Source organism: Quercus robur, chromosome 12, assembly GCF_932294415.1.
Source record: "Quercus robur chromosome 12, dhQueRobu3.1, whole genome shotgun sequence".
Taxonomy (NCBI): Eukaryota; Viridiplantae; Streptophyta; class Magnoliopsida; order Fagales; family Fagaceae; genus Quercus; species Quercus robur.
The window spans coordinates 22,393,573-22,405,891 of NC_065545.1; the positions used below are offsets into that span (position 1 = coordinate 22,393,573).

The window sequence follows — 12,319 nt, forward strand, 5'->3', positions numbered from 1 at the left end:
TGTTGGTTGTATGAAAGTTTTATACCTGAAACTTTAAGGGCTAGCCGTTGAGGCTGTTAATGCCTTCTTTTGTAACGCACCTGGTCAGTAATGAGACTTTTAAGAGGCTCTTCAACGGTCTGCTTGGTCGATTTGGTAACTGCTCGGATCATTGATTGACTGCATTGAATAACTCCCTGCCTTCGTCAATGATGATGGCTTTCTTCGTTGTTTCTGATTACCTCGTCATGGATGACTCTCCCGTCCATACTGTTATCTTCGTCAGTGGGATGTAGAGTCGTCATTCCCGTCAGTTGCCCCCCAAGTTCTGGGGTCGTCGGTGACCCGTCATGACGATCACAGAAGGTGAAAAGTTTTTCTTGTGACTCTTGGGGTTTTGTTCCGCTTTTAATGCTTAGTGGCGGCGCTACACGCAATCATGGCCACGTGGCGCTTGATGGTCTGTGGAATTAATGGCATGGCCCTTGGGTTTCCCGCTGGTTTTTCAATCGTTTTTGGGCCCATATTTAAAACTTCTCCTTTTCAATTTTTCGTCTATTTCTCAGAGAGCAAAAACCAACCAATTTTTTAGTGATACTCTGAGCACTTTGAGACTTCTTTTCTTCTCCGATTTGCCTTACGCTGTGCTTCTGCCGTTCTGCCATTGGAGGTATGTTTTTCTTTCCTTTTTCTTTCTTCTTTTTCTTCTTTTACTGTAGCATAATTACTGATTTGCTATTCCCTTTCGTTTCTATTCTGGTGTTGGTTTTTGTTCTTCTTTTGGGGGTTTCAGTTTCGTACTTTGTTTTTCTGCCTTTCGATTTCTGTATTGTCCATGGTTGATAGCTTGGAGGTTAGGATAGCTTGCCCGTCGATCTCCTTCCTTTTTGCGCATCTAGGGGGGTCTTTGGGTACTTACCCTTTTTTAGAAAATTTTGTGTACGAGGGCAATAGTCTGAGCGTCGTTTTGAGTGAATTGTTGCCTTTGCTCCGTCAATCACTGAATTGGTTTGAGGGTTTAGGAGGGAGAGGATTAATGTCTGAGGTTAGGTCTAGTGACCTCGAGACTGGGCTATCGTCCAGTGGTGGCCCGGCTGAAGGAGATACAGCCGTCTCTGGTTCTCGAGAGGTTAGGGTTTTTTATGCCCTTAGGGAGATTTGTGGTCTGGATGACGAGACCGTGAATAGATTTAAGGATAGGTTTCAATTTCCGTCTAGGGTTCGTGTCCGTCGTCCTAGGGAAGAAGATAGGGCTTGTCACTTCTTTCCAGGCGAAATATGCTTTTACGAGTCAGCCTTCACCTGTGGGCTTAGGTTCCCCATCCACCCGTTCCTGATGGAACTTTTAGATCATTTTGGTATAGCCCCTGGACAGCTCATGCCAAACTCGTGGAGGATCGTCATCAACTGTATGCAAATATGGTTGGCCTCTAACGGGGATATGATCAGGATAGGTGAGCTCACCTACCTGTATCGTTTGAAAGAGTCTAAGGAGTGGGGGTATTATGAATTAGTCCCTTGGGAGAGAAAGATTAGGATCGTCAAGGGATTGCCCTCGTCATTCAGGTATTGGAAGTCGCGCTTTTTCTTTGTGTCTGGGGACGACTTCGAGACCCAATCTAGCCGTGATTGGGGTGATATCCCGAGGTTGCTCCGTCGGTGGGGAACCCCGACCTTAGGTGCGTCAGTATTTCTCCCCGTTGTTTCAATCTTGCCAATTTTGAAGTTCTGGTCTTGCTGACTTCTTTGTTTCTTCGTTTGGTGTAGTTAAGAGACGGCCTGGGCTGAAGAGACGATATAAGGAACGCATAGAGACCGCCATCGGGTACGCTGAGACGATTGAGAGCTGGGACGAACTGGTTGACCCCAGGTCTCTTGCATTTTACAACCTTGGTCCTGACCCATCTCCTTTCGTTCTTCGTCAGCTCGGCATTGAAGGCAAAAAGAGTAAGTTTCAACTTCGTCAATGCTGATTCTTCTTATGTATACTTAAGCAAATTTTTGACATGCTTTCTTCTTGCAGAGATGACGACAAAATTCAACAAGGACATGTATGCAAAGATGAGGTCAAAGAAGGACGAGCCCCTGTCCAGTCTGGGAAAGAAGACTGTGCGAGTCACCGGCAAGGGTCCTGCCTCCATCCCCCTCAGCATCGTTCCTTCCATAGCTTCTGAGACGACGAGGACTGCTTCCCCGACCGTTTCAATAGAAGAGCTTCCTACTCCCGGCTCCAAAAGGTCGCGCGTGTCTGGTAAAGGGAAGGAGAAGACGGGTACCCGTTCATCCACCATATGGGATGACGAGTCTCTGGCCGTGGAAAGAGCTCACGAGGTTGTTACTTCATCGGACTTGAAGGCTCTCTCTGACCTATCCTTAAACGATGTGGCCTCTCGTCACGTCCACAAACTTGTCCAGGTGTGGGGTTCTTCTCTCTTTATCATCATTTTTTTTTTTTTTTTTTTTTTATAGACGACCTCATGATTCCCTTCCAGGTGCTGGGAGAAAGTCTCCATATCACTGCTGAGTACCTCACTCAAGGGGCCAAGGTGGCGTCTTTGGTAACCCGGATGGAGGCTTTGGAGAAGGAGAACTCCGACCTGAGGACGAACCTGATCACTTCCATGGACGAGGCAACGACGTTGAAGGAGAAGGTCAAGGTGTTGGAGGACGACCTCAGAGTTGAGCGCGGTTTGACTCTCGAGAAGGACGAGCAGCTTCAGGCAGCCAAGGAGAAACTGGTGACCATCACTGCTCGATCTGTGGAGGCTTTCCAGACTACTGACGAGTACAACACCGTGCTCTTCAGTTGGTATTTTAAAGGTTTTGAGCTTCTCCGGAGGTACATGATCAAGCATCCTTCTGGAGTCAACCTGGAGAGCCTGGATTTGGAGGAAGTGGACAAGGAGATGGCTCTGGAGGAGGCGGCTTCGTCTTCTGCTCCTGGTGATGATGCTCCCGATGATGCTCCCGAGCTTGTTGCTGACGTGCCGGCCAGTGAAGGCACAGCTGATGCTTGACTCTTTTTACTTAGGAAAAATTTTTTGTTTTATTGTGGGTGCCCGTCTGGTTTTGGGCCTTTCTTTTTGTAAATCTAATTCCAAAACAATTTACTTTATTTTGAAAACAATGATATTGGCCCAGTGTTTATGGGCTGGAATGAAGGGTACTTACTTTTCTCCTTGAGGTTCTGGCTGATTTACATCCGTCCGTACTTTTTGTGCTTTGTTAATTAGTTGTTGATTCAATGCACTGTGCTCTTTCGTCAACTGACTTCTGCCATTTGACTTATGCCCGTTCAGGCGGACTCCTGTCACTTGATCTTTTAACCTCATTATTATTGTCGTCAGTAACTTACATCCGTCAAGGCGGAATCTTGTTAGTCTTTTAACCATAGTATTATGGTCGTCGGTAACTTACATCCGTCAAGGCGGAATCTTGTTACTTAGTCTTTTGACCACAGTATTATGGTCGTCGGTAACTTACATCCGTCAAAGCGGAATCTTGTTACTTATTCTTTTAATCATAGTATTATGGTCGTCGGTAACTTACATCCGTCAAAGCGGAATCTTGTTACTTAGTCTTTTAACCGTAGTATTATGGTCGTCGGTAACTTACATCCGTCAAAGCGGAATCTTGTTACTTAGTCTTTTAACCGTAGTATTATGGTCGTCGGTAACTTACATCCGTCAAAGCGGAATCTTGTTACTTAGTCTTTTAACCATAGTATTATGGTCGTCGGTAACTTACATCCGTCAAGGCGGAATCTTGTTACTTAGTGATTTATAGGCCTCATGGTCAACCTGTACTGCCTGCGCAAAAACATTGAAGGAGTAATATTTTTATTAACTTCAGTAACGAGTGCATTCGTGTATTACATTTACTCATGGTATTTCTTTAAATGCTCAATGTTCCAAGGACGAGGGAGCTTTCGTCCATCCATAGTTTCCAGATGGTAACTCCCTTGCCTAGAGTAGTGAACGACGCGATATGGCCCTTCCCATGTAGGGCCCAGCTTCCCTTGAGTAGGATCTTTAGTAGCTATAGTGACTTTGCGAAGGACGAGGTCCCCTATGGCCAGACGCCTGAGTTTGACCCTCTTATTGTAATATTCTGCCATTTTCTTTTGATACTTTGTCATTCTACTGGACGCATTGTCTCTTACTTCATCCAAGCAATCCAAGTTGAACCGCAACCCCTCGTCATTGAGTCCCTCTCTGAAAGCTCCTCGCCTGATGCTTGTTACTCCAACTTCTACTGGGATCACTGCTTCTGCGCCGTAGGTAAGCCTGAAGGGTGTCTCTCCTGTCGGGGTTCTGGCTGTAGTCCTGTATGCCCATAAGACACTAGGCAGTTCTTCTGGCCAGGCACCTTTTGCTTCGTCCAGCTTGGTTTTGATTATCTTGAGCAACGTCCTGTTTGTTACTTCCGTCTGTCCATTTGCCTGGGGGTGTCCCGGGGATGAGAACTGATTCTTGATCCCGAGGTCCGAGCAGAACTCTCTGAAGCCTTGGTTGTCGAACTGCTTCCCATTATCAGATATGATCGTCAAAGGGATCCCGAACCTGCAGATTATGTTTTTCCACACGAAGCTCCGGATCCGAGCCTCAGTGATGGTTGCTAGGGCCTCTACTTCAACCCATTTTGTGAAATAATCAATAGCAACTAGAAGGAATTTTACCTGACCTTTACCTTGGGGCAGAGGACCGACGATGTCGATTCCCCATTGCGCGAATGGCCATGGGGAGGATATGGTCGTCATCTTCTCTGCTGGAAGCCGTTGTACATTCCCGTACCGCTGGCATCTGTCGCATCTTCTGACGAGGTCAGCGGCATCCCCCTGCATGGTTGGCCAAAAGTACCCCGCTCTTATTACCTTGTTTACTAGGGATCTGGGGCCGGCATAGTCGCCACAGACTCCTCCGTGTACTTCTTCTAGGATGTATTTGGCCTCATCCTCGTCGACGCACTTTAGGTAAGGCATAGAGAAGCCTCTCTTGTACAATACGTCATTTAGGATCGTGAACCTGGCCGCTCTCTTTTTGACCTTTCTGGCTTCGTCAGTATTCTGAGGTAAGTGTCCGTCTCGGAGGAAGGATATTAAGGGCGTCATCCAAGTGTTTGTGCTCTGGGTGGTGAGTACTGCCACCTCTTCAATACTTGGGTATTTCTGAATTTCTATTGCCACGTCTGTGCTCGTCATTCCTGCTTCTGACGACGCTAGCTTCGACACTTCGTCAGCTTCTATATTCTGGTTTCTTGGTATCTGGACGAAATCCACTGTGTCGAACTCCTGAGTTAGTTGCCTCGTTAGTTTAAGGTATTTCTGCATCCTTTCTTCCTTTGCCTCGTACTCTCCACTGATCTGTCCGATTACTAGCTTTGAATCACTCTGGACCAGCAAACTTTTGGCACCAAGAGCTTTTCCAAGCCTCAAGCCCGTCAATATTCCTTCATATTCGGCTTCGTTATTGGTGGCTGGGAATTCCAGTTGAACTCCATATTTCATCACTTCTCCGTCGGGGGTAGTTATGACGACCCCTACTCCCCCCCTCTTTTGGGCTGACGAACCATTCGTCTGTATTGTCCATTTATCAACTTCGTCTGTAGTTTCGTTCTCGTCTGGAAGAGTGAATTCAGCGATGAAGTCAGCCAGAGCTTGTGCCTTGATAGCTGCTCTCGGATGGTATTCGATGTCAAATTGGCTGAGTTCGATTGCCCATTAGACCATTCTCCCTGCTGCTTCCGGTTTGTTCATTGATTTCTTAATTGGCTGATCCATCATCACGAGGATAGGATTTGACTGGAAATACGGCCTGAGTTTGCGCGAGGCTACTATAAGCGCGAACGCAATCTTTTCGATCCTTGGGTACCTGAACTCAGCTCCTTGAAAGGCTTGACTGACGTAGTACACTGGGAGTTGCTTCTTGCCTTCTTCTCTAATCAAGGCTGCGCTTACTGCCGAGGCTGACACCGCCAAGTACAAGTATAGGTTCTCCCCTCCTTTGGACGGGCTCAGGAGAGGCGGACTGCTCAGGTATCGCTTCAGCTCTTGGAACGCTGCTTCGCATTCATCAGTCCAAGCAAAAGCCTGCTTGAGGGTTTTGAAAAAGGGCAGGCATTTGTCTGTGGCCCTAGAGACGAACCTATTTAGAGCTGCTATCCTGCCTGTAAGTTTTTGTACATCCTTGACGGTCTTGGGTGGGGCCATGTCAATGATAGCTTGTACTTTTTCTAGATTGGCTTCTATTCCTCTCTGGGACACCATGAATCCCAAGAATTTTCCCGAGGCTACCCCAAAAACACATTTGTTTGGATTCAACTTCATCTGGTGTTTTCTCAGTGTTGCGAAAGTCTCCTCCAGGTCGTCCAGATGAGCGAGCTCTTCCTTACTCTTGACGAGCATATCGTCTACGTATACCTCCATGTTTCTGCCAATTTGTTGGTTGAACATTTTGTTTACCATCCTCTGATATATAGCTCCAGCATTTTTCAACCCAAAAGGCATCACCTTGTAACAATAGAGTCCCTGGCTGGTGATGAAGGCGGTCTTCTCCTGGTCTTCTTCAGCCATCTTTATCTGGTTGTACCCTGAGAAGGCGTCCATGAATGTCAATAACTTGTGTCCAGCGGTAGAGTCCACGAGCTGGTCTATCCTTGGTAGAGGGAAGCTGTCCTTTGGGCATGCTTTATTCAGGTCGGTGAAGTCTACACACATTCTCCACTTTCCATTTGGTTTCTTTACCAGGACGACGTTGGCGAGCCATTCTGGGTAGTATACCTCCCGGATGAACCCAGCCGTCAAGAGTTTGGTTACCTCCTCTGCTACTGCCTGATCTCGCTCTGGAGCGAAAGTTCTTCGTCGTTGCTGAACGGGCTTCCTGTTGGGGTCCACATTCAGTCGATGCTGGATGATCTCTGGAGATATGCCTGGCATGTCCTCGTGACTCCATGCAAAGACATCAAGATTCCCTTTAAGGAACTTTATGAGTCTCGCTCTCATCTCAGGGCTTAGCGTCGTCCCTATCCTGGTTGTCCTGTCCGCATTTCCTTCTACCAATTCCACTGCTTCCAGGACCTCCACTCCGTCTTCCTCTTTTTCTTCTATCGTCCACGTGTGGTTCTCCTTTCTGGCCAATACGGCCTGGTAGCACTCCCTTGCCAGGACCTGATCACCCTTCACTTCTCCCACACCATCGTCTGTTGGGAATTTCACCTTCAAACAGTAAGTTGACGTTGCTGCCTTCCACTTGTTTAGGGTAGGCCGCCCAATGATGACATTGTAGGACGAGGGGCAATCTACAACCAGGAAATCTACTTGTTTGGTCAGCTGCAACGGATAGGTCCCTGCTGTCACCGTCAGAGTTACTATACCCCTGGGGTAGACCCTGTCTCCACTGAAACTGACAAGCGGAGAGTCGAATGGACGAAGCCTTTTTGGATCTAACTTCAACTGCTGGAAGGCTGGGAGGTAGATGATATCCGCTGAGCTCCCGTTATCAACAAGGATCCTTCTGGTAGTGAACCCTTCTATATTCAGCACTATGACCAGGGGATCATTGTGAGGCTGCTTCACTCCCCTGGCGTCTCCTTCATTAAAGGACATATCTTGGTATGTTCGTTGGTACTTGGACGGAGGAATGGCGTGGACGCTATTTACCTGTCTGTGGTATGCTTTTCTAAGTGATCTGAATGACCCTCCTGAGATCGGTCCTCCCGTGATCGTGTTTATCTCCCCGATCACTTTGCGTGGAGGTTGGGACGTATGGTCGTCATCCCGAGTGAAGGATTCATTTTGGGTCCTGTTGTCGTCTCTGAACTTGCTGTATTCTCCTTTCTGTACATATTTCTGCAACTTTCCTTTCCGTATTAACTCTTCTATTTGTTCCTTCAGGTCTCTGCAATCTTCTGTGTTGTGGCCGTGGTCTTTGTGGAACCGGCAATACTTGTTCTTGTCACGTACGTTGGGGGACGAGTGTAATGGCCTGGGCCATTTGAGATAATGCTCGTCCTTGATCTGCGTGAAAATCTTGTCAACAGGCATAACCAAAGGAGTAAATTTTACCTGACGAGGATTTTTGTCATCTCTCCTTCTATTCCCGTCACTGTTCCGACGTTCTGGTCTGTCTCTCTTTTGCCCTCTGCGGTCGTCTTCCCTCTTGAACTTGTCTCCTAGCCTCTCGGTATCTTTTATGGCAGCTAGAGCGTCTTCCGCGTTCATGTATTTTTGGGCCTTCAGGAGCATCTCAGCCATTGTCTTCGGGGGGTTTTTGGCAAGAGAGGCTACAAGGTCTCTGGATTTCAACCCTGCCTTGAAGGTCGTCAGTTGTACCTTGTCATCAGCTTCGTCCACCTCCAGAGTTTCCCGGGTGAATCGCTTGACATATGACCTCAAAGTCTCCTTCTCTCCCTGTCTTATGGTGAGTAAGTAATCTACTGGTCTCCTTGGGCGTTGTCCCCCTATGAAGTGACGCAGGAAAGCACTACTTAGCTGATCGAAGTTGTCTATGGACGAGTTTGGCAACTTAGTAAACCACTCTCTTGCAGCTCCTTTGAGGGTCGTAGGGAAGGAACGACACAATATCTCGTCAGGTGGTTGCTGAAGGCCCAGAGTCGTCTTAAAGGTATTAAGATGATCCTGAGGGTCCTTGAGTCCGTCGAATGGTTCTAATTGAGGCAGGCGAAACTTTGACGGCACGGGGCAATCAAGTACCGCAGCAATCAAGGGCGAATCTGTAGCCCTTACCATCTTGTCTACACTCCGGTCTATCTTTTCCTTGATAGCGCTCCTTAGTTCGTCCATTTCTTTCCTCATTTCTCGAAGAAGATCTGAGTTCTGTTCGTCCGGAGTAGTTGGTCTCCGGGGGGTTTCCCTCTGTTGGCTATCCCCCTCTCCCTCCGTGTTACCCTTGGACCGGTTTTCTTCCTGTTGAGCTTGTTGAACCTGTTGGAGCCGCAGCTTCATTTCCTGGTTCTGTCGGGTGAGTTCCTCAATGGTAGCTGCCAGGGCTTGAACTTGCTGGGCCAAGGTCGTTGAATCTGGGTTGGATTCCATCTGGATATGGTGAATTGAAGGAAACTACGTTTTCGAATGTAAATCTGAAAACTCGTTCCCACAGACGGCGCCAAACTGATGGAACACAAGTCCGTCAGTGAGTGAGCAGATGGAATCACTCGTGGAATGTGAAGATTTGCTCGACGAAGGACACCGGTGTGGCGCCTGCCACAAAGTCTCCGATGCCAAAGTTAGGATCACAATTAAACACAATAAAGGAATCAAAGATAGTTTCAGAGTATTTTTGCATATATATTCTTCTGTTGGTTGTATGAAAGTTTTATACCTGAAGCTTTAAGGGCTAGCCGTTGAGGCTGTTAATGCCTTCTTTTGTAACGCACCTGGTCAGTAATGAGACTTTTAAGAGGCTCTTCAACGGTCTGCTTGGTCGATTTGGTAACTGCTCGGATCATTGATTGACTGCATTGAATAACTCCCTGCCTTCGTCAGTGATGATGGCTTTCTTCGTTGTTTCTGATTACCTCGTCATGGATGACTCTCTCGTCCATACTGTTATCTTCGTCAGTGGGATGTAGAGTCGTCATTCCCGTCAGTATTCAATTAAAAAAAAAACTTTGATAATCAAGCTTACTAAACCACATGATCAAAGCACTTTGTGGCAAATGAGGGAAAAAAGAATAAGAAGAAAGGATGTCTATTAGTGTAAATGATTTGAATTTCAAAATGTGTTCATTTATGGTATTTTTGAAAAAAAAAAATTTTAAAAAAAAAAAAAATATATATATATATATATATATACACACACACTTGATCTTTAGGTATGTGTGGGTGCTGACATCTGTGCTTATCCCTTCTTGTTCTTATCGCCTACCCTACAATTTTGGATTTGTCTAATTATATGCAAATCAAACGGCACAATCCAAAGGGATATTGCATTTGATTTTTGAACCTTTAAGCAAGTTGGTATGCCCTGTGCCTGTGGGGCCATTGATGTTAACATCGTCAACCTGATCTTACCCGCCCACTTATAATTAGGATTGTGCTGTCCACGTCTTTCATCGAAATTTTTTTTTTATATGCAAAATTAATTAATATATTAATTAAGTGGGAAATAAAATAGTACGAGAAAACTATATATTATCTAATTATTTTGTTTGATCGTGCCGCTACAGGCCATGCTATCAACGCCACGTGTACTTACAAGAATTCTTTGTCTTTTTAGGTGTCATCAATAGATTGGTTGTAATAAGCGTGATATTTATGCCATTTTCATAAAGCTAATCTCTTTTTTTTTTTTTTTTAAATCATAAAGCTAATCTTAGTAATGAATAGTTGAAACACAAAATTATTTTGGAAAATAATAATAATAAATGATTACAAAACTAATAATATTAATAATGTGTCAGTAAAGATTTTTTGTTTTTCATCTCAGCTTTAAATAATAATAAAAAATAAAAATAACAAAACTACCTTTTTAAAACTCAACTAATTTTTATAAAAACTATCAAAAATATATATTTTTTATCTTATATTTAATAAATAAGTTATCAAAAATTATTGACACCAAATATTAATTCTACTTTAACTTATATTTGTCTTTGTAATCTTTAGATATTGTTAAAAAAATAAAATAAAACATTGAGAGGGAGAAAAAATAGATAATTAGCGAGTGTGCCCAATAAATCACAGCTAGCTACTAGCTAGTGGCCACTCATACGGATACTTTTCGGTGACCGCGTTTTCTATTTTCTAATCTAAAAGGGGGGCCCAGAGTTTAAATTTTTTGAAGTTTAAATGATTTGGGCCGTTGATTGGAGATCTTAGGTTCTACATTCAAACCTGGAAAGGAGAATTTTGAAATGGCAACGAGGGACAAGAAAGGGTATAACAATTAAATATATATAAAATAAAAAGGTCATTTTCATTTCAATAATTTTCAGTCTGTCTAATGGAAAATATTAAATCTATGTGACAACTCTGCCCCTCTGTCCTTAATTGAAAATATCAAGTGCGAGCTTGAATTCAAATGAAAAAACTAGCTTATTTTACTATTTATTTTATTTTTATTATTATTTATGAGCTCTATTATACTTTTTAATACTATTTATGGATCTCACTATATTATTTCAACTAATTTTTACCTTTACTTACAGTATTTTCAGCAAAAAAAATTCAGTTTTAGCAAAATAAGTAAATCTCAAACAGACCCTATGTGTGCATTTGGCTCCAAATTAAAAAATTAGTTTATTTTACTATTTAGCTTATTTTTGTTACTATTCATGAGCCCTACTACACTTTTTGATATTATTTATAGATCCCACTATACTATTTCGGCTAACTTTTACATTTATCTACAGTACTTTTATCAAAAAGTTTTTAGTTTCAGCAAAATAAACAGATCCTAAAAGGAGTTTATGACAAGGTGAGGCTTTTGTAAATAATAAATAAAAATACTAAATACACAAGTTTTAGTATTAATTTTCATAATAATTGGGTTAGCAAAAATCTTATTTGGATTCATCATTAATAATTTCTACCTACTGTTAACAACTTTACTTTGATAGTTGTAAAATTTTTGTGCCTCTACAGTTATTGATAATTTTTTTTTTAAATGATAAAGGCATATTTTTACAATCAATATTTTTTAATACCTTTAGTTAGGTTTTTTTTTATAGTAATTTATCTTTCATGTCTTATTGGAGGATGTATGTACTATGTAGTTTTTTTTTTTTTTCGGAGAAAGAATGTAGTTTGATATTCATCTAGTCATTTTGCTTAAGCACAATACATGATTAGTGAGGTAGTGTAGCATCCTTATATAATAAAGGAAAAAAAATTGTCTCTTCCTTTCATACACGCAACAATTGATAAAATAATCTATGTATAGTTTTGGTGCATGACCTATTAAATGAATCATATAACTTATTCAAATAATGCATGTGAATGGTTTTTGAGTCATCACAAAATGGATTGGAATAGATTCCTCAACCCAAAAAAAAAAACCTTTGTTATATTATAAAATTGAAATACTAAGAATATATAGGATATGCTTGGCATAACATGTTTTAAGTTAAGCTCTAAATAATACCTTCAAATAAATTCACTAATGTTGTAGTAATATTTGGGCTTTGAAAATTTCCCATCTATTCATGTTGATAAGCTTAGTAGTAGATACTAGAGAGTACTTTTCAATAAATTTACTAGTTAATGATGGTTAAATAAAAACTATCAACTTTAATTAAAAAAAAAAGAGGTAATCATCATCTAGCTTCTAATTATTATAGTTGCCTACATATGCTGATTACAAAAATGATTGTTTTTTATTAC

General features: G+C 42.8%; 1 protein-coding gene across 1 annotated transcript; it reads left to right on the forward strand.

Moving 5' to 3' along the window:
- Positions 1-1,015: 1,015 nt before the first annotated feature.
- On the forward strand, positions 1,016-2,448 carry LOC126708297 (uncharacterized). Its single transcript, XM_050408099.1, has 3 exons — positions 1,016-1,658; positions 1,747-1,926; positions 2,003-2,448. Exons 1-3 carry the CDS (start codon positions 1,016-1,018, stop codon positions 2,446-2,448), a joined length of 1,269 nt encoding a protein of 422 aa, XP_050264056.1.
- Positions 2,449-12,319: the final 9,871 nt, after the last annotated feature.